The sequence below is a fragment of the Aythya fuligula genome, chromosome 13 (assembly GCF_009819795.1).
Source record: "Aythya fuligula isolate bAytFul2 chromosome 13, bAytFul2.pri, whole genome shotgun sequence".
In the NCBI taxonomy this organism is placed as follows: domain Eukaryota; kingdom Metazoa; phylum Chordata; class Aves; order Anseriformes; family Anatidae; genus Aythya; species Aythya fuligula.
Window position 1 is genome coordinate 6,446,572 of NC_045571.1, and position 20,370 is coordinate 6,466,941.

Here is a 20,370-nt window from a genome sequence, read left to right on the forward strand (position 1 = left end):
AGTAAGTTTTATAACTACAGATCATCATGTGGCTAATCTCCTCTCAGGAAGCAGGCTGCCTGCTGGACACCAATGCACGTGTCTTTTACTTGCTGTTTCATACTTCTCCATGCTTGGTGTTTGCCTTTTGAGCAGGCAGGGGATGTGTTTCCTCTAGGGTTGTCTGGCTTTTATAGGCATCCAGTTGTCACGATCTTAACCGTCCAGATAGAAGGACTGGCAATTGGTTAAACTTTAACTTCTTACAACTTTCCTGCTTTCAGAACCCTTCTCATTCCCCTTCTGTTTCTCTGACCTGTTCTTGAGCCTCAGCTACCATCTGCATTTACCAGTGTGCGTGTGACAGCGCACTCTCTCATCACTTGTTCTGCTTTCCATTTTAATACATTTTTCTCTATACTTGTAGAGCTCTTCTCTGTGGGGAGAAGTGGGGGGAAGTGTTCCTAAAAACAGGAAAACAAGACTGGCAATAGCCCAAACAGGGTAATCTCTGAAGCACGGCGAAACTAGTTTAGGTGCCAGTTCCTACCAGAAACAGTAGCTGGACCTTGCCTGCCACCGAAGAGCTCAGTGTGTATGTAGTTAGCCTGGCTGCTCTGAGGGCATCACATCCATGCAGCAGACGTGGCTGTGACTCTGTGAGTCTGTGTTTGTGCCCGAAGCAGGCTGCAAGATCCGGATACAAGGGGACAAGGCAGCTGAGCGGCTCTTTGAATTCCCTGATGAGGAGCGCTGCTTGGGATTCCTTGCGGAGGTGCAGAGCATACAGGAAGGTAAGCAGAGCTATGGCTGTACCGGTGAACTCCTTAGACCACCAGCAGTTTCTGATGGGGCCAATTCTTTTTCCAGCTCAGTTAAAATCTTCTCTTCCCGACCATAAGGACTCAGCCAGCTGGCATCAGGTGGAGAAGAACCTCCCAAGCCTTTTGCAGGCCTCTCCTTCAGGTATTAAAGCGACTGTCGCCTTTGCATGCTCTGGGGTATGTACAGGACTGGGCTCTCAGTGGCAGGGAGCTGTACTGACCTTGCACTCAGCCGTCTGCCTTCCACCCTGTTTCCTGGCCTCACCTTATCCTCTGCACAATGAAACTTCCTGGTCCTTGGATCGTGTTGCCCTGGACCATTTGTTCCTTCTCCAGTGCCGCCTTCTGCCTAGTGCCTTGGTTTGCATGCGTTAAGCTCCGTTCTGCCTTGTTCTGTGGTTAGTACACTTTTTCTGTGTCACCTGTGCACCTTTTTCCCTGTGTCATCAGAGCTTGGTATATTGTTGTTATCATTTGCTCTTTCACATTCCATGTAGTTAAATTCTTTCCTTTTTGTTCTGGGCTGTATTAAATTGTTTTTCACGGGATTGTGCTTGGCTTTGTCTCTGTAGGAGCTCTGGGGTTTGAGGATGACTTCAATGCTATGAGCCTAGAGAAGAAAAGAAACATGCAAAACCACCAAACAGGATCTCGCCGGGAACCCCCACCTCCTCCTGTGCCTCCAAGTAGGCAGTAAGTACCATGGTGAATATCTTCCCCTTTTTTTGTGTTTTTTTTTTTTTTTTTTTCCTAGACAGCAGAACCAGTTTTAATTCTGCTCTTGCTTCCTTCCAAGATTTCACCGAGAGAGAGAAAGTGCATCGAGGGAGCAGCCAAAAGTAACCAACACTATGCGCAAAATATTTATGCCCAACACCCAGACAGGACAGAGAGAAGGCCTCATCAAACATGTGCTTGCCAGGAGAGAGAAGGAGTACGTCCACCTTGAGAACTTCAGGTTAGAGACTAAGCTACAGCGTACATAGATAGAGACAAACCTTTATAATCTCTTCTGTGAGCTCAAATCCAGCCCAGGTTTGAAATCAGACAGTTTGGGTGGCTAAATGAGGGTTGGTGCAGATTGAGAAGAAAACAAACATTTGCAATACAGCTTGGCATCATTTCCCTTATGTGTGTCAGATCTCTGGACCTCCAAGTAAGACTGAAGCAGTTGAGCAGAAAGACAAAGAAGGGATCTGTCCCACCGCACTGTCTTGGCATCACCCCATACAGCATGATTTGAAGAGAGACAGATGTTTGCTGGCCCTGGTGAAATGTCTTTAGTTTTCTAGCTTTCTGTAGAATTGGTATCACTAAAGATGAGCCAAGCCTAGAAATATTTTCAGTTATCGTATAGCTAACTTTACCCTGTACAGGTTAAGTCAGCTATAGGATGACAGAAAATACTTCAGTTATCCTAATATCCTAAGCTATAGGATAACTGAAAATATAATATGAGAGAGCTCATGTATTGTCTGCTCCCAGTCTGAATGTTGCTGTGTGCACTGGAGGGACCCGACTTTTGCATTATTTACTGGATTTTCTGACAGTTCAGCTGCTTTTGTGTTGCAGATTCTTTGTGGGAACGTGGAACGTGAACGGGCAGTCCCCAGACAGTAGCTTGGAGCCCTGGCTGGCATGCGACACAGAGCCTCCAGACTTGTATTGCATCGGGTGAGAAGTGATAACCTTCTGTTTCCTTACGGTGCTGGATTTCTTGTTGCTTTTGCTTGGATGCTGGTGTGCTGTATTTATCTGGAGTTCCTGACGTGTTCTCAGGGGTTCCAAAAAAGCTGAGCTGCCTCTCAGAAGAGCTGTCTAGAGGGAAAGAGCGATTTGTTTGAGGCAGCAATTCAAATTAAGCTGTGACGCAGCAAAACAGATTTTGCTTGAGGTACCCGCAGTGCTCTCCAGTTGTCCTCAGTTTAAAGTAATGGTTCTCTAAAGAGAGAGGGTTTCTGGGGTGTATTGCAGTAGGGTCTTCAAGGCACTGCAGTGAAATTCTGCTGCTGCTTTAGCAAGAAAGAACGAGGAGATTCCTGGACGTTTCATATGGGACCTTCCTGTAGAAAGAGGGCAATCTGTAGGAGAGGTGGAATGAGCTAAGTTGACTTGGTTTTAGGTTCCAGGAGCTGGACCTCAGCACAGAGGCTTTTTTCTACTTTGACTCTTCAAAGGAGCAAGAGTGGCTGGTTGCTGTGGAGAAGTCCCTGCACCCTCAGGCTAAGTATAAGAAAGTGAGTTCTGTTCAGTGTATGGGGGCTTCTCAAAGGGTTGGAACAGCTGGAAAGGAAACAGAAATGGTCCTTCCCTTTCCTCACCTGACCCAAAGAGCAGAGACCGGAGAAATCAGGGATGCATATTTGGCGTGTGTCTGCAAGTCAGTATCACATACACAAAGACAGGTAAAAATAACTATAAAATAAGAGGCAGGTAACAAGGAAGTGCTATGCTCAATAAAAGCGTAGCGGTGGGTTCAAATTCTTTGTTTGCATTATTCTTACTGTTGTAATTTAGAAACGAGGTGTGTCTTGAGCTGCTCAGTTAAATGAATAGCTTCTCCCTGAAGGAATGGAAAAATTTATGAGAAGAAATATTCCAGAGGCTGCTGCCTTGGGGCAGAGTTGCTTCAGTTGTGGCACCTGGTCTTTATGCGGGTTGCTTTGGAGCAGGCCGTTGTTTTTCACCTCTGCTGTAGCAAACCTTTTTGCTGTAGATACCAGCCTAAATACATTTTCCCCTTTCCTCGATGGCCAATGCACTCATTGTCATGCCCCTGGCCTGCTTGGTTTGCGTTGAGCTGCATTACAGTGACCAAAAGCAGGAAACCAGCACCTCGCTGAGCTGAAGTTCACGGTGAGGGAGCCGGGGGTCATGGCATGAACTGCAGAGAGGCTGATGTTCCCCCGCCTTTGTTTTACGTGAGTTTTTAGGCAAACTTCTTCCACCCTTGCAAAAGGGAGAGAAGAGGATATGGCCGCAGGCAGGGGGAAGTGACTGAAACCATAGATAAGACTTGTGGTTGCATGTAAATGTCATTCCTGCAGACTGCGCTGAGTGCTCGGCCTCTTCCCGTTTAATGCTATGGTTTCATCTTCTTCCTTCACTGCACAGGCTTCACCCCAGCACATCTTCATGTGTTTATGCCTCTCAAGTGAGCGTGTAAGCAGTGCTCGGGGCGATCAGGCCTCATCACGTGTGTCAGAGAACCAGCAGCAGACCTGCAGGCCTGCTGGGACAGCGCACAACTCCACCGTGTTGAGGCCTGGGGGTGAGCCCTGCAGCAGAGAAGAACCTCTTAACTGCAGAAAGAGCCTGTTTGAATTAGAGAAAAGGTGTCTTCTGAAAAGCAAACAGTGGGTACAACTCAGAGACACTGCCTTTGGATACTCTGCACGCCAGGCACTTTTGCCTCAGGAAATAAGAACTTTTCTGTCCGTTCCCCTCAAAGTTACGTCCCTTTTTCTGCTGTAGTGCTGAGTAAGCAAGCGTGAGCTGGAGCTGCAGCCCTCAGTGACAGTCACAACAAGAAGTTCTCTGCACCGTGCCTAACTAGCTCTCTTGGGATCTTCCTGTGATTGCCTTGCTGGTTGGGGCATAATTGGTGAAAGGCTGGGACTTCACGAAAAGGTCTGCTACACGTCAGTGGAGTGTCTGTTACCTCACAAGACGGCTCTGCTTCTAGGGAAACACCAGAGTGGGAAATGTAGTAAGCTCAGCACAACTGATGGCAAGGGGAGGATGATAGATTGTCCTCCAGAAGCTAGCTTTGGGACAGGAGGTCCTTTGGGTGCTGTTGCAAGCAGGGGTTGAGTACGAAACACAATGAGAGACTGAGAAGGAAGCCATGAGGCAGAGCAGGCAGTGCCCTGCTGGGATCTCAGGGTTTCTTTTATTTCTCCAGGTGCAAATGGTCCGTCTGGTTGGAATGATGCTGCTCGTGTTTGCTAGGAAGGATCAGCTGAGTAACATCAGAGAGATCATGACAGAGTCTGTGGGCACTGGAGTCATGGGGAAGATGGTGAGTCACTGCGGCCAGTTTCTAGCTGCAGTCTCTCCATGCGAGAACTGGCATGGTCTGGTTTTGTTCTCATCTCTGTGCCGTCCCCGTCTTCTCCCTGGTGCCTCTCCTCTAACCACTGTTGGTACCTGCTCTCCCCAGGGCAACAAGGGCGGCGTGGCGGTGAGATTCGTGTTCCACAACACGACCTTCTGCGTTGTCAATTCCCACTTGGCTGCTCACGTGGAGGACTTCGAGCGCCGAAATCAGGATTATAAGGATATCTGTGCTCGGATGAGCTTTGTAACCCCTGATGATACACTACCTCAGCTCAACATCATGAAACATGAGTAAGTTCCTTTTACTGTCCACCTTTCCTGAAGTGGCGTTGAATAATAAAAATCGAGTTCAAATCACAGCAACAAGGGTTTTCCACAGATAAGTTTGCTGGCTTAATTAACAATATAACTAAAAATGCCAAGGTGTCTTGTGTGCTAGAGCTCCTGCAGTCGAGCTAGCTGGTCACCTTTTTACTGGGGTGACTCGGGCAAACTGTCTGTAACGGCCCTTTTCTCACATGTTGTGCATAATTTTCTCGTTTCAAGCAAGCAGCATTCCCGAGTCAGTGGCTGAGCATCACAGGGCTTGAGCAAGCCGAGTGTTTTTTTTGTTTGTTTGTTTTTTTTGTGTGATGGGAAATAAAATATAAATATGGGAGGAAAAGGGATAGCAGAATGGGCATTGTTTGTGCTTTAAAAAGTAAAAGTAAAGGCTTTGTTGAGTAACGAGTGTTTACAATTGCTGTTTCAGTTTAAGTGCATCAGATGGCATGTAGGCAACACTTGATTCAATTATATTATTTTTTATGGAGTGACAGTGCTGCTGAATAATCCAAGTCAATCCCAAGCATGCATACAACAAAGCATATAAATTAAGTTTTCCTAAACCTAATACAAATAATTAATACTTCTACAGTTAATAATTAAACCATTAAAAACTCAAAATGTAGAGTGGATAAATAAAGAAAAAACTTCAAACGTTAGATTATCCTTGATAATCCACTAATGGAAATGTTGAGGTTTGGTTATAAACAGGAAGAGCTTTGATACTAGAAGCATTTAGACTTTAATCCTTGAAGGAAACCTTTATTTATTAAAGAGAGAATAGTACCGGTGTTTCTTTAGCTGCTGGTAGTGGGAAGGCTGTCGATCTGTTTGAAAGCCCGATGAGGAGCAGAATTAAGAGCAGTTGTTGATGAGATATGGCTGATGGATAAGATAGGCTGCCTTTGAGCTTTTGTCCTATCTGTGCTTTTGCAAATCCTGCATCAGGCAGTGTTTGCTAGGTAGCTGATAAAGCAGCGTGCTGATCTGGTTGAAAGAAGGGCAGCGAGCAACTGGTAAAACCACGGTATCGCACGAGGTCCGAGCGTGCAGACACATGCACATGAGCCTGCCTAACTGATTAGCAAGCAGGAACGAGTTCTGTCGTTGCCCTCTTCTATAGACAAGAAGAGCCTGAGTACTGGGTGGATTTTATGCAGCTTGGGAGGTTTTGAAGCCTTGGTGAGACGTGCAAGTTCTGTTTCATTACAGAGCTGGTGATGTTCTCGAGGCTTTTTTCAGACAGAGGCAAACACGAGCACTTCCCATTAAACCAAGCCTTCAATCCCGTGTGGGATCCCAAAGGAGAAGCCAGTGGAAATTTCTGCTGTCAGACTCGGTCCTTCATGTCTCCTGCTGTCTTCCGTGTGTCTCAGTCTTAATCACCAGCGCCCAAACGTCTGTTCTCCTGCCCACCCCTCCTTCCACATGTAGCTTACGATACTAACTTCTGGCTCTTCTTCTCCGTGTTTGTCTTTGTTTTCAGTGTTGTCATCTGGCTAGGAGACTTGAACTACAGGCTTTGTATCCCTGATGCCAGTGAGGTGAAAAGTCTTATCAGTAAGAATGAGCTTCAGAAATTGTTGACATATGACCAGGTCAGTGAACCCCGCCTATGTTTGCTCTGTACTTGGGAGGCCGTTGTGGCTTGAGATGTGCCTGTACTTGGGAGGATCTGGCAGGCGCTCTGCGATAAGTGCCTACAGACGTAGATGCTACAACCTAGACAGAGCACTTGAGTGTCTTGGTGACATCAGCTCCCTGGACCAAAATAGCTTCTACACAATACTGGGGTTAACGGGATGACTCAGGCAGTTACTACAGAAGTGTCTTTGCATCTCGTTGGAAGATTTCTCCCTTCAATACAAGCTGGAACATAAAAATTTGTAACTGCAACAACAGCTGTTGTAATCAGTGTCCTGGAAAAGGTATTGATTTGGAGACCGGTACTTGTCTGCTCAGGCAGTTTGACCTAAATTCTGTGCTGTAGCCTTCACCACTCAGTGTTTTTTTTTTTTGCAACATGCTGGAAACTAAGGTAGCACCAGATCTGTCTTTAAGATGACGGATTCTACCTGTGAAACATGAGCAAAAATAGTGTAATAGCATTTCTGACACACAAATTAACAGTAAATCCGATTGATTCTGTTCTGTAGCTCGTGTCTGCTGTACTACAGAGCTTCAGGCAGAAAACAACTGTAGCTTAGATTTTTGTGGAGGAAAAAAAAGAGGAAAATTTGCAGCAGAGTGGAAGAGAAAAGGAAGGCAGTGTCAGGTTGTCATCTGAGCACGCTTCCGGAGGCTTTTCCTAAATAATTGACAGTGAAATATTAATGATGGTGTTGCTTGAGCCTGAGAACTAATGAAGGCATTTAGCACAAGAGGAACAATTAGTATTTCCCTTAATTTGTTAGATGCTGTCTGTGTGGTATGGCAAGCAGTGCTGTGCCAATTTGTATTCGGTCTATTTGGAAAACGCTCCACTGATGCGTTGAATTTTCATCTTTGTTAGAGGTGTAAGATCTGAGAGGTGGGTTGTGCGATGTCTGTGGTGAATCCCATGGTGACAGGTTGCAATTGCTCAGCCGATAGATCTGCTCTCTGACACTGCTGGAGGGGGTGGGTCAGTTGGGGTGGTTTGGTTTTTCATTGTTTTGTTCGTTTTTAAAAGGATCTTTTTCTGCTTCCAGCTGAATATTCAGCGTATTCATAAGAAAGCATTTGCAGATTTCACTGAGGGAGAGATTAAATTCATCCCCACGTACAAATACGATTCTAAAACAGACCGCTGGGATTCCAGGTAAATCTGCTGCCAATGTACACCTTGACCTATAACATAAAAATATTTCTCTTGTAAAATGTGATTTCCTGCTTCCTAAAGGTAGAAATACCTCTCAGTGTTACAGTGGTAGCTGGAGTACACAGACAAACTTGTACTCCTTTGTTTCCCTACTTTCTGGAATAAGCAGATCCTGTACATGTTGAGGAGGCACATGGCTTAAACCTCCGTGGTTGATGATACCAATACATGAATGTGGGTAGAGTGAACTCATCGGTGACCCTGCTCTGGAGGGGGTTTTTACTGCTTCCAGAGAAAAACAGTATAAAAGTAGTTGAAGAGAGAAAGGGACATGCTCTGTGAGTCATCCTCACCCCCTGACTTGCACACCCGCAGGGGTGGCTACCTTGGGACAGCAGCAGTTTTTCCTGCAAGCCACTCTCTGCGTGGTGCCTCCCACAGACGTTTATGCTTCTGCTGCAGAAGCTTGCTCTGAATGGACAAACTCCCAAGAAGCAGTCCCAAGCCATAGAGCAATTAGATTTTATTCTGCCCATGTTTGTGAATGAGCACGGTGGTTAATCTGGAGAAGGATAACCCAGGATTCAGATTTCGTAACATAATTGAGTAGACTTTCTGTAGTGGGGAAAGGGAAGAGAGCAGAATAAATTGCATCATATTGCAGTTTTGGGGAGTGTGGGAGTTCGCTCCACCACTGCTGATGTGCTTGTTGATGATAGGGGTGGAGGGAGCTGCATGGCCAGGAAGAGCAAGAGCTTAGATCCGTATTAGAACTGTTGGATTCCTGTGGTAACTTGTGTTTCCTTGCAGTGGAAAGTGTCGTGTGCCAGCATGGTGTGACCGAATCCTTTGGAGGGGCGGGAACATAAATCAGCTCTGCTATCGCAGCCACATGGACCTGAAGACTAGTGACCACAAACCAGTCAGCGCGCTTTTCCACATCGGGGTAACTTTTTTTTTTTTTTTTTTATATATGCAAGGGCAGGACCACAATTTTGTCACGCATTCCTCTGGGACGTGATTGTGTAGTCAAGGCACGTCTGTGAATGCCGTTGCAAGAGGGCAGATTAAATAAAAAGTAAGGTGTGTCCACTTGGTAGGTGTGCTGCAATTTGGCAGCTGTGCCAGCCTCTGCTCATCAAACAACTCAGCAGGCTTCGTGTGCAGTGCAGCCTGGCCGTAGTGCTGGGGCAGTGTTATGCCCAAGCAAGGCATGTGCTTGCTGTCCTTTACCCTAGCAGATGTGGTGATGCAGTAAATAGGAAGGCAATCCCTGCTTCTTAGCTACGTGTACCCCATGACACGTAGCACTAGAATGAGTGAGCTACTGTTTTCTGTCCTCCCCAAGGAGACAGCAGAAAACTGTAATCACTGGTGCCTGCTGTTGCAGTGTTGTGTTAGGAGAGTGTGTCACTGGTTTACATCTGGTTTTGTTTGCTGGTGACTGGCTGGCAACAGGTTTGGGTTTCCTGGCTTTCTGGGCTGCTCAAGTCTCCTTAAAGGAGAGCTTTTCTCTTGTTCTCCTGGAGAATGGTGAGGAATGCTGCAAGATGCCAGTGCTGTCCCCCAGAGATCGCCCCCAGTAATCTCCCAGCAGTGTGACCCCTTGACCAGAAACACCCCAGTAACACATTTCTTGGGGTAAAACCTTCATTAAGTTGCCTATGCAGCTTGGAGGTGCACCCACGTGTGCAAATTCCCTGAGCCTCAGGTACACATAGCAACTACTCAGAGAAAGCTGTCACTTCTGCAGTTTACTTGTGATCACAGGAGTTCCTGTAAGGCTGGTCAGAAACTTTGCTGAGTGTTTTCTGATCTTCTGCAGGTAAAGGTTGTGGATGACCAGAGGTATCGAAAGGTGTTTGAAGATATCGTTCGTATGATGGACAGAATGGAGAACGACTTTCTTCCTTCGCTGGAGCTAAGCAGGAGAGAAGTGAGGATGAAATCGGGGTCACTGTCTGCTTCCCCAGCACAGCAGTTTTAGAAGTGTTGGGACTTAATTGTAGAAAGATTGAACTTTTATCTGTTATCTTATGATCAGGAATTGGGTTAAAAGGGATATCTTACCTTGGCTTCTTGAGAGGTCTTCTGCTAGTAGTTCTGTGTTATGCAGGCACTTTCTGGTTGTGGGTTACCACTGTGGAGTCTGTGTGGCTGTCTTGTGTGTCCTGTCCTGGCCGCTAACACGATTTCTGTTTTTCTCCTCTCTGCAGTTTGACTTTGAGAATGTAAAGTTCCGTCAGCTGCAGAAGCAGAAGTTCCAGATAACCAACAACGGGCAGGTCACCTGTCACTTCTCCTTCATCCCAAAGCTCAACGACAGACAGTACTGTAAGCCATGGCTTCGGGCTGAGCCTTGTGAAGGTTACTTGGAGCCAAGTGAGTTTTGCCACTGTTTCTCCAGCACATTGGTATAGGCTGCCACTGCTCATCAGTCCCTCCCCTCTTTCCTGGCTCTCCCCCTTTCTGCCATCATCCTTGCCTGCCTGTTTTGTGGCCTTTGTCCCTGTAGTACAGAATCACAGAACTGTAGGGGTTGGGAGGGACCTCCTGAGATCGTTGGGTCCAACCCCCCTGCAAAAGCAGTTCCCTAGAGCAGGCTGCCCAGGTAGGTGTCTAGATGGGCCTTGGATATCTCCAAAGAAGGAGACCCCACAACCTCCCCAGGCAGCCTGTCCCAGTGCTCCGTCACCCTCACCATGAAGAAGTTCTGTCCCATGTTGGTGCAGAACTTCCTGGGCTCCACTTTGCAGCCATTGCCCCTTGTCCTGTCCCCACAAACCACTGAAAAGAGGTTGGCCATATACGTCTTTGTTACCCCTTGAGGAGAGTGTCTGTGTGTTCATGACAGCTCCTGCCTGTTGCAGATGAGAGCGTGGACATCTCCCTGGATGTGTACGTCAGTAAGGACTCCGTAACCCTTCTGAACTCGGGCGAGGATAAAATTGAGGATATTCTTGTCCTTCACTTGGACCGAGGGAAGGACTATTTCCTCACCATCAGTGGGAGCTACCTGCCCAGCTGCTTTGGCACCTCCCTAGAGGCTTTGTGCCGGATGAGACAACCCATCCGAGAAGTTCCAGTCACCAAACTCATTGACCTGGTAAGTAGCAGCATTTCTGGAGCCCAAGCTGCTGTGAATGGGCACACCAGATTTGCCCTGCAGTTCCCCTAGGGAGAGAGCATGTTCCTTCTGCTTACTCCTCAAAGCTGGAGTAATGCCTTCCATATGGATCAGCTGTGCTGGCTCTAAGCTGATTTACTTCTTCCAGAGCTTAAGGTGGTCTTTGGTGATTTTCCCCTCCACCACCGATAGCTTTTGGTAGCTTGTACTTTGTGATTTTCTTGACCAAGTCCTAAATATTACTTGGTGGTGAGACCAAACAATGATTCCAGCATCTTTCTTTGCATTGCTGCCCTGCTGTTGCTGGCGTGCTCAGCTGAGTGGCTCTGCTGTGCCTTGAGCAGCATGCCTGAAATGATCTCTGAGATGCCCTTGCTTCTTCGGCCACGGCAAGCACTCCAGGATCCTTCTCCTTCTGGACAGCTGTGGTGTTCACATTGCTCAAGGGAAGGAAGAGACAAAAGCAGGACCGAAGAAAGGGATTTGGTGCTGTTAAGTGTGCTGATGAACTACAGCTCTGCAAATGGCCAGCCTTGCAGCCTCTCTGGCCAGTTCCTGTCACGCCACAGTGAGCAAACTCTTCTGCAGTACAGAGATAACTGTTCATCTCTACAAGCATCACGAGCCCCTAGCATCAGCATTCATCCTTCTGAAACCTTGTGTAACCATGCCATCTTTTGTCCTTTTGGTATCTCACGGCTGTTTTGGAAGTGAAGCCCCATTTTGAGGGGCAGTGATTCTTGCTTCAGATTCTTGCTTCCTAACTTGTGATCTAAATCTCCCCTCTTCTGGTTTAAAACCATGCTCCCTTGTCATGTCATTACCTGATTGAGCAAAGAGTCGCTCCTCATCTGACCTTTAAATACTGAAAAGCCGCAGTGAGGTCTCCCAGCGCCTTCCTTCCTGCAGGCCAAACAGCCCCAGCTCTCTCAGCCCTTCTCCATAGGAGAGGTGTTCCAGCCCCATCATCTCCATGGCCCCCCTCAGGACCTGCTCTAACAGCCCCACACCCTTCTTCTGGGGGCCCCAGAGCTGGACACAGGGCTCCAGGTGGGGCCTCACGAGGGCAGAGCAGAGGGGCACGATCCCCCCTCCACCTGCTGCCCGCTCCTCTGATGATGGAGCCCAGGATGCAGTCGGCCTTTTGGGCTGCAGGCACACACCCTGCTGGCTCCTCTCAAGCTTTCCATCCACCAGAACCCCCAAGTCCTTCTCTGCAGGGCTGCTCTCAAGGAGTTCCTCTCCCAGGCTGTGCTCCTGTCTGGGATTGCCCCAGCCCAGGTGCAGCACCTTGCACTTGGCCTTGTTGAACCTCTTCAGGTTCCGTGGGCCCAATTCTCCAGCCTGTCCAGGTCCCTTTGGATGCCATCCCTTCCTGCTGGTGTTATCGACTGCACCCCTCAGCTTGGTGCCAGCTGCAGACTTGCTGAGGGTGCAGCCCGATTTCTGTTGACCTGGTGGATGAGCACAGTTCTTGCAGTCTCTCTGACAGCCTTTCCTCTCTTCCCAAATCTTAAATTCTTGTCCTTCTGTGCGTGGTTTGTCATTGATGTTGTTTTGCCCGGTGAGCTGATGCTTTTTCACAGTTGTAGATTTGACCGGGCCTGCTCCTGCTGGCTTAAACTCCCTTCTCTTCCCTTTAGCAGCTGCCCCAGCCTTTCTGCCTCCTCCAGTTCCCACCTTTTGTAGTAAGCAGCCACTTTTCTCACCGGCCCAACGTGCAGAAAGGCCTTTGTGCTTTTTCTGTGCTAGATTTCTGATTTTTGTAATCACAAGATGAGGTTAAGCAGAATCCAGATGGCAAAATACAGTGTTTGCCTCCTCCATTCAAGCAACTAACGCAGGCCTCAAGCTCCTCATGCTTTTCAGGATTTGCTTGATAATCACTCTTCTTTTTTTTGGAATGTGTCAAACTTGTTCTGGAGCATTTCAACAGTCTTGGTGACTTTTCTTCCTGCTTCCCAGTGACTTTTCGCTTGATGGATAGGATCTTGGGCCTAGACTCTCAGCTTCTGCCCTCCTGGATATGCACCATTGCTTTTCTGAGTAACTGTACTCTGGGGCCTCTTCTGCTTCCTTTACCTCTCAGTTTCCTTCTGTTATTCAGTGAAGAGAAGCACAGGAAGCAAAACAATCAGAGAAGAGCAAGACATGAAGGCACTCTGTCCCAGCATTCGCAGTGAAGAAACAGTCTCTTCTGTGAGTGAGGTCACTTTGACTGCAGTACCTCAACTGGAGCATGTTAAGCAAGCTCAAGGAATACAAGTGTAACAGCCCAAAGGAAAATTTAGTCACTTACGATTATAAAACTACTGTAACATTAGAGCTATTTTAGGTCTGTTGTCTTTGATCATACCTGTGAGTTGAGAAATTCCTGGAGACAGCAAAAAACGAGCATTTTCTACAAGGGAGAATGGTGACTCTGTTCTGTGCAGCCCACAGGTATTTAGGTCTGGCTTCCGTGAATTTAGCAAACGTGTTGGCTGTGCAAAGAAATCTGTGTGTGTGTGTACTGAGAACCATTCTTTCTCCTGCACTTGCTTAGTGTTAGAGTTTGTCATCAAGCATTTTTCTTGGCCTGGCAAGATGTCTTGTCTTCAGCAGAGGGAGATTTGGAGAATGCAGGTCAGTGTCTGAGGGGCAGAGCTGATGCAGGACAGCAACGTGTAGGTGGGAGCTTGTTTGGAAATGGCCGAGTTCTCCCAGGAGAAGCTGTTAGCACTTGAGCATCCTGCCTTTGTGATTTCAGCCTTAGCGTCCTCATCCTATTTTTTTTTTCTTGGGGTCCTCCTGTGGGCTTCAAAAAGCATCTTGAAAGATCTTTCTTAGGAGCACATTGTCCCACAGAGCTCGTTATGCTGAACACTGCAGGAAGAGAGGTGAGCAGCGGTCAGGTCGGTGACTCACCCAGATACCAAAGGAGCCTCTCTTCTGTGCCACGTGGCTGTCTGCTGTCCCAAACCTGTGCCTGCAGTCCCTCCTCCTGCAGAAGAACCTGCACTAGCTGCTGTTTGGAGCAAGTTGGGCTAGCCTGGTTGTGTTAAAACACAGCAAGTCTCCAAAGGAAGCAGGAGGAGAGCCTGAGATGCTGCTCCCTGCTAAGCACGCCCTGTGTGGTGGCTGCTGCAGCTGCACGTCCAGCTCGGCCCCCTTTGGTTGAGGTCATTCTGCCAAAACTCAGCTTGGGCGACCTGCTTCTGGTTCCTCCTGTGGACTCCACCAACTGGCGTCTTACACTGCCAGCCTGGCGAGTGGAGGCTGCGTCTCAGCATCATCTGAGGGGTTGGACACAGCCTGGAGGGGGCCTTGGCGTGCTCCTCACCGCAGCATTAATGCTGTTAGGTTGAGACAGACAAGCAGCCCCGGGTTTTGAGCACAAACACTCGTTTCCCTGACCCTACACAAAGCTGCTTAGGGGGCCTGCTAGCTCCACAGCTGCCACGCACTCAGCACTACAGATTTAGCTTGGTGAGTGTTTTATCTCCCTGGTCACAGGGGAAGATGGCAGAAACAATACAGGAACATGTATTTCTGGCCAGGAGGATTCAAGAAGGGGAACTTCTTCCTGTCAGACCTCTCTCATCTGCCCGTGGCCCAGCCGTTTGCTCAGTAGTGAGCAGCGCTGCTGCAAGGCTGCTTTGAGGAGTTCACAGAAATCTTGACGAGGTTGTGCATCATGTGAGCAGGATTTTTGCTAACTGGCAGGCAAATCTCCTGCCACAGGTTTAACTTCGGCCACATCAGCAAAATGTATGAAGGAACTGGCATTTGGTGGGGTCTCGTAATGCAAAGTAGGTTTCTGCTTAATCCGAGATCGTTCTCTCTCTTAACAATACTTTTTCCTCTTCTCTCTTTCCCAATGCTCTCAGGGAGAAGACAGCTTCTTAGAAAAGGTAATGCAAGCAATTGCTGGGGAAGTCTGCGTCTCGATGACTTGTTTGTAAAGAATGAGAGTTTTTTTTTCCCTTGCTTGCTGCTGAAGAGGGAAGGGGAGGTGGGTCCAGAGGGAGCGCCTGTTCCAGCAAAGCCTCTTAGCGCAGCTGTGGGCCCAGAATAGATGAGAGCATGTAGGAGCACAAAGTGACCCCGTAGTCAAGATGGGGCCAGCCATGCTTAAAGCTCGCCAAATTTGCTATGGGGAAAGAAAAAAATATATATATATACTGTCCTGATCCGGGCAGGAGTGATAAATACTTCCAGAAGAGACTGGCAACCTGTGACGCACCTGAATTAACGAACTGTGCACGTGAGGTGAGGCTCACCAGAGCAGCCTTTTCAGATGGGAGGGAGATGCTGAGTCAGAAAAGGGAAATCTTTTGCTCTTTCCATCCTGGGATGCTCTCACAGAGCCCTTGGGAGTGCCTCGTGTAGGAGGCAGCACTGATAGCCACCGGTGCCAGAGTGGGGTTGCTGCTTTGCTTTGTGCTCTGCGCTGGGGCCCAAGCGAGACAAATCTGTAATTCCGAGGGCAGGGGGGAGGTGGAGACGCTGCTGTGTGCACGGCAGCGTTGTTCCTGCTCCTCCTGCACCAGCTCAAACGTTTGGTAGCTGATGCAAGCTGACTGCGCGGGCTCCCTGGGCCGGGCGGCTTCTCCCTCTCCAAGCTGTCAGGGTAGGAGTCCTCTCTCCAAGAGGGGCTTGAACCAGATGAAGCCCCCAGGCTCCTTCCTAGCAGCGGGGAAGGGAGGAGTTGGATGCTGTCCCCTGGGAGCAACCCTTCTGCAGAGCATCTTCCTTCCTCGGCGGCGCTTCCCTTCCTCGCAGGCGGCAGGAGAGGGCGCTCGGTGCCCGCCCGATGCGCAAGGACAGCCCCAGTGCTGCTGCCTCTGCTCCAGCCAGCAGGGAAAGCTCCTGCGGGGGGGTCCACAGCTCTCCCAGTCAGCCGAGTGCTGCTCTAGGCTTCAGCTCCATCGCCACACGGCCTGGAACAGGGATTTTTTTTTTTTTGTCCAAGAGTCTTTAGCTCCCCAAGAGCATCCCCAGCTCTCGCCTTAGCTCTTGGAAGGAAGCGGTGAGGAACTCGCTTAATGCTCTGCTTTCCAGCCTGCCCTGGGTGCTTGGATGAGCGAGGAGGATGTGCAGCCAGCTCCCAGTGTCTGCTGGCAGGGTAAAACTCAGTGGTGTGCAGGGCAAGGCTGTCCTGTGCTGCGTGCCCACTGTGGTAGGCTTGTGGTGCTCCTCTCTGCTGGTGTCCTTTGGTTGCCTTGCTGCTTGTGCCGGTCCCCGCTGTGCGGCTGTGCTGTGTGCGCTGCGGGGGGGCTGTGCGAGGTGAGGTGTTCCTTTGGGAGCAATCCTAAAGCGAGGATAAAACCGAGCAAGAAAACTTTGATCCCGTTAAAGGTTGGTGTGGAGGGGGTCTCTGAGCAGCTGGGGTAGTCGGCTGCCTCCCGTGATTACGCAGGAAAAACCTGGCGATGGTGTCAGGGTGTTCTGTGCTCAGCAAACACCTCTCCTTAGGAAAACCAGGAAACAAACTTTGGGAAACTGAATTGCTTCAGTCACGCACCACCAGAGCACGCAGCAGTCGGTAAAGACACGTCCTTGACCGTGCCTTCAGAGGAGAGAGCAGTGGCTGGGGCTTAAACCCAACCGTGGAAGCCAGCGCAGCAGCGAGACTCGTTATCCTCTGGGGAGGGTGGGAGCTGTAACACGGACAGGTCATCTTGGGCAGCCAGGGACCCGTCCTGGGAGCTGTTTTTTGGTGTTTTTTTTTAGAGGGAGCTCCCCTGAGCTGTGGTTCTGTGGGGCAGGGAGCTGCCACCTCTGTGCTGCAGAAGCAGGGCCAGGGGCGCCCTGGGTGCCGCTGCTTCCCGTCTCCAGACCCGTCCAGGGGGACTGAGCTTTCCCTGAAACCTGCTGTTCTCTTTGCCACCAGGAGAAATCCGCGCTGCAGATGGGCATCCTGAACAGCGAGGACACAAGCGAGATGCCGCTGCAGGTGCCGAAGGAGATCTGGCTCTTGGTGGACCACTTGTTCAAGCACGCTTGCCACCAGGTGAGGGATGGGGCCTCCACCTGGAGATCAGCTCCAGCGGGGTATTTGCAAGGCAGGGCTTTTCCCCTCTGCTTGAGGCGCCGGCTGGGCTTCCAGCTTCCACCCTGCTGTCCCCGTGTGCCTCAGCTTCTGTGAGGAAGGTCCTGTCCCTGCGCCGACACCGCTGTCTTTGGCAGGAGGACCTGTTCCAGACTCCGGGCATGCAAGAGGAGCTGCAGCAGATCATCGACTGCCTGGACACCAGTATCCCCGAGACAATCCGTATCCTCGCTGCGCCTGGCGTTCCCCGGAACCCATTGAATCTCAGCTGTGCTGTGAGATCGCTCTATGAGGAGTGCTTGTCTGCCTCTTCTGGAAGGGCTCCTGCCTGGGGGCTGGCTCCTTTCTGTCCCTCAGAGATGCCCCCTCTGGGAGCTGGGCACCCCTGGATGAGCTCAGCCCTAGGGGAGCTTCTGCGAGGCTGTGCCAAGGGCAAGAACGGACGGTGGGGCTCGGGGGAGGGCAAAAGCAGTGCAGGGTGGGTGTGCCAGCATTTTGTGCGGATGGGGGAGAGCAGAGGAGCAGAGAAACCCGCAGGACCTGTGGGGAGGAAGCAGCAGCAAAGCCAACAGGGGTAAGGAGGAGAGGCTGGGGATGGGATCCGTCTGCTCCGCGTGCCCCTTGACTCCCCCTGGCCCAGCGGGCAGTAACCACTCCGTGGCCGAAGCACTCCTCATCTTCCTGGAGGCTCTGCCAGAGCCGGTGATCTGCTACGAGATGTATCAGCGCTGCCTCGACTGGTCGCACGACAGCCGGCTCTGCCGCCAGGTACGGCGCTGCCTCTGCCTCCATCCACTCGTGGCAGGCTCAGGGGGGGGTTTTCCCCGCTGTTGTCAGCTCTGGCTTGGCCCCAGGGCTTGCTGCCTTCCCCTGGGCTGCCACAGAGCTTTGGGAGAGGCTCTTTGTGGCGAGCAGGGTGGTTTGGGTGCTCCAGCAGTGCTCTCCTCTTGCCCAAGGGCTGGCGCTGCGGCTCCTCCAGCCGTCCCAGGGGAGCTGGTGGCTTCCAAAGAGCCCCCAGGCGTGGGTGGTAGCACCCTGAGCGCCTCGGGAACGGTGCCCCCAGGGAGCGGGAGAGCCTTCAGTGGTCTCCAGGGTTTGAGCACCTGCTCAGTGCCGCAGTTCCTGTGCGTTCTCCTCAGGACGGCAACAGAGCGGCTCTTAAAAATAGCTGGCGGAGCAGCAAGCAAGGCCAAGCGTGTCCTTGGGCAGAGGAAGAAGCCAGGAATGTTTTCAGAGCTGGCCTCGGGAAACCTCTTGTCCTGGTCCTCCTGCTGCTACTGTGCAGCTGGATCCAGCTGGAAGACGAGGGGGGAGCAGCCCCGGGGCAGTGTCACTTTGTACCTGGTGCCGTGGGTTCTCCTGGCGGTGCTGTCACCACAGCTGCTGGCTTGCTGCTCTCCTCCTGGGACTCTACCTGCTGCCTGGTGGCCGTGCAGCAGCACTGGGAGCGCTCCTATCCCTGTTTTTTTTTTTTTTTTTTGTGTGGTTTTTTTTTTTTTCAGGTGATTTCTCAGCTGCCCCGCTGCCATCGCAGCGTCTTTCGGTACCTAATGTCGTTCCTCCGAGAGCTGCTCAAATACTCGGAAGACAACAACGTCAGCGCCACCATGATCGGTAAGGCCGAGGCAGCTCCCTGCCCCCTCCCCAAAACGCTGCTGCCCCCCTCCCTGCCGCCTCCCCAGGGCTGTAACCGGCTCTGCCCCCGCAGCCACCTTGTTCACCAGCCTCCTCCTGCGGCCTCCGCCCAACCTGATGGCGAAGCAGACCCAGCAGGACCGCCAGCGTGCCATCAACTTCCTCTACGGCTTCTTGCTCTCCGGGGACGAGGAGTGACCCCTGCCCGCCTGCCAAAGCCGGCCTCGTGCCCGGGCTGCGCCTCCGGCGGCTCCCCAAAGGGCAGAAGGCTCCGAGCTCCTCTGAGGGCCGTGTTTACGGGTGGAAGGGAAGCGTTCTCCTCTCTTTCCCACTGCTGTACCCCGCGCCGCAGAGGACCTGCGTGCTCCTTGCACTGCCATCCGTGACAGGACCCTCCTGCTTTCTCCCCTGGAGCTTGAGGGGGGGATCTGCCGCTAGCCAAACGTGGGGCCAGCGGCCCGCTTGTCCCCTAGCCATGTCACCGGTTCCCCAACCCGTGCTTCTCTCCCCTTTTCACCCCCCGTCTCCCTGGAGGCAGCGCAGGGAAGGGTGGAGGCTGCTGATGCTGCTGGAGGGCCGCGGCTCAGCTGGCTGCATCCCTGTGTGCTGGTGGGTACTGGCCGCACTGGTGAGAGCCCTGTGCCATGCAGCAGCCCGGGTCACCCTCCTGGGGTGAGGTTTTAGCATCCCCTGCTCCAGCCCCTGGGTTTCTGGCACCAGCACCTCGCTCTGCCCTCTCCCCCCGTGCCCCGGCTGCCCCCCGGGCTGTGGGGGCTGGTGGCTGACGTGGAGGAGCCCGGATCAAGCAGGGCTGGGAGGTGAAGGTTTATCCAGGGCAGCCCCTGGGCACGGCACGGAGCAGGACACGGCTCCTGCCCCCCCATCCCTGCTGCAGGACCGGGTCTGAGGGCGCCTCCATCCATCCTAGGGACTGGGGAACGAGCCCCAGGTCCCACAGGAGCAGCGTGCTGGGGGTGGGGGGGTGCAGCCGGGGAGGGGAAGCCCTCAGGAAGGGAGATGGGGGTTCAAGGGGGGGGCTGCCCCTGCTCAAACACTAAGCAGAGCCCTGGCTGCGGGGGGGGTGTATGGGGACGGTGCCTGTGCCCAGCCCCAGCCCCACGTACCTGGCCACATCGTGCGTGTGCTGCCCCGTGTTCCCCGTGCCCTGGCTGAGCAGCTGGGGGCTCCCCGGACCTCGTGGCTCTAATTATTTTCTTTATTGTTTTTTTTTTTTTTTTTTAATTTTTAAATTACATAATTTATTGGGAATCCATCTGTTCCAAATAAAACCTCAGTTGTGCAAGCGGTGGTTTCGTGGGCTCGGGCCGAGCCTGCCGGCCCTCACGTAGCAGTGGCTGCGGGGCTGCAGCATCCCAAGGGGGACTCGGGGCTGCAGGGCTGGGCTGGGGGGGAAGAAAACCCCCAGGGAGCAATGGGCAGAGCTGGGCACGAGTGCTTTGGTGGCACACGGTGCCCAGTAGGGCCCTCCACGTGCTGGGGAGAGGGGCGCAGTGGGGTCCTGGTGTCCCGGGACCCTGCAGCCCCGCTGGCTCGGCATCTGGAGCAGCGGTGGAGAAAGCCGGCCGCA

At 51.5% G+C, this 20,370-nt stretch overlaps 1 protein-coding gene across 1 annotated transcript; it reads left to right on the forward strand.

The window, feature by feature from the left end:
* The first annotated feature begins 1,440 nt into the window (after positions 1-1,440).
* OCRL (OCRL inositol polyphosphate-5-phosphatase) lies at positions 1,441-19,978 on the forward strand. Its single transcript, XM_032196453.1, has 18 exons — positions 1,441-1,508; positions 1,600-1,761; positions 2,376-2,477; positions 2,926-3,040; positions 4,708-4,824; positions 4,966-5,153; positions 6,673-6,784; positions 7,877-7,986; positions 8,797-8,932; positions 9,812-9,922; positions 10,203-10,368; positions 10,857-11,092; positions 14,983-15,006; positions 16,989-17,108; positions 17,285-17,369; positions 17,788-17,915; positions 18,650-18,761; positions 18,856-19,978. Exons 2-18 carry the CDS (start codon positions 1,655-1,657, stop codon positions 18,978-18,980), a joined length of 2,094 nt encoding a protein of 697 aa, XP_032052344.1. The 5' UTR covers positions 1,441-1,508; positions 1,600-1,654; the 3' UTR covers positions 18,981-19,978.
* Positions 19,979-20,370: the final 392 nt, after the last annotated feature.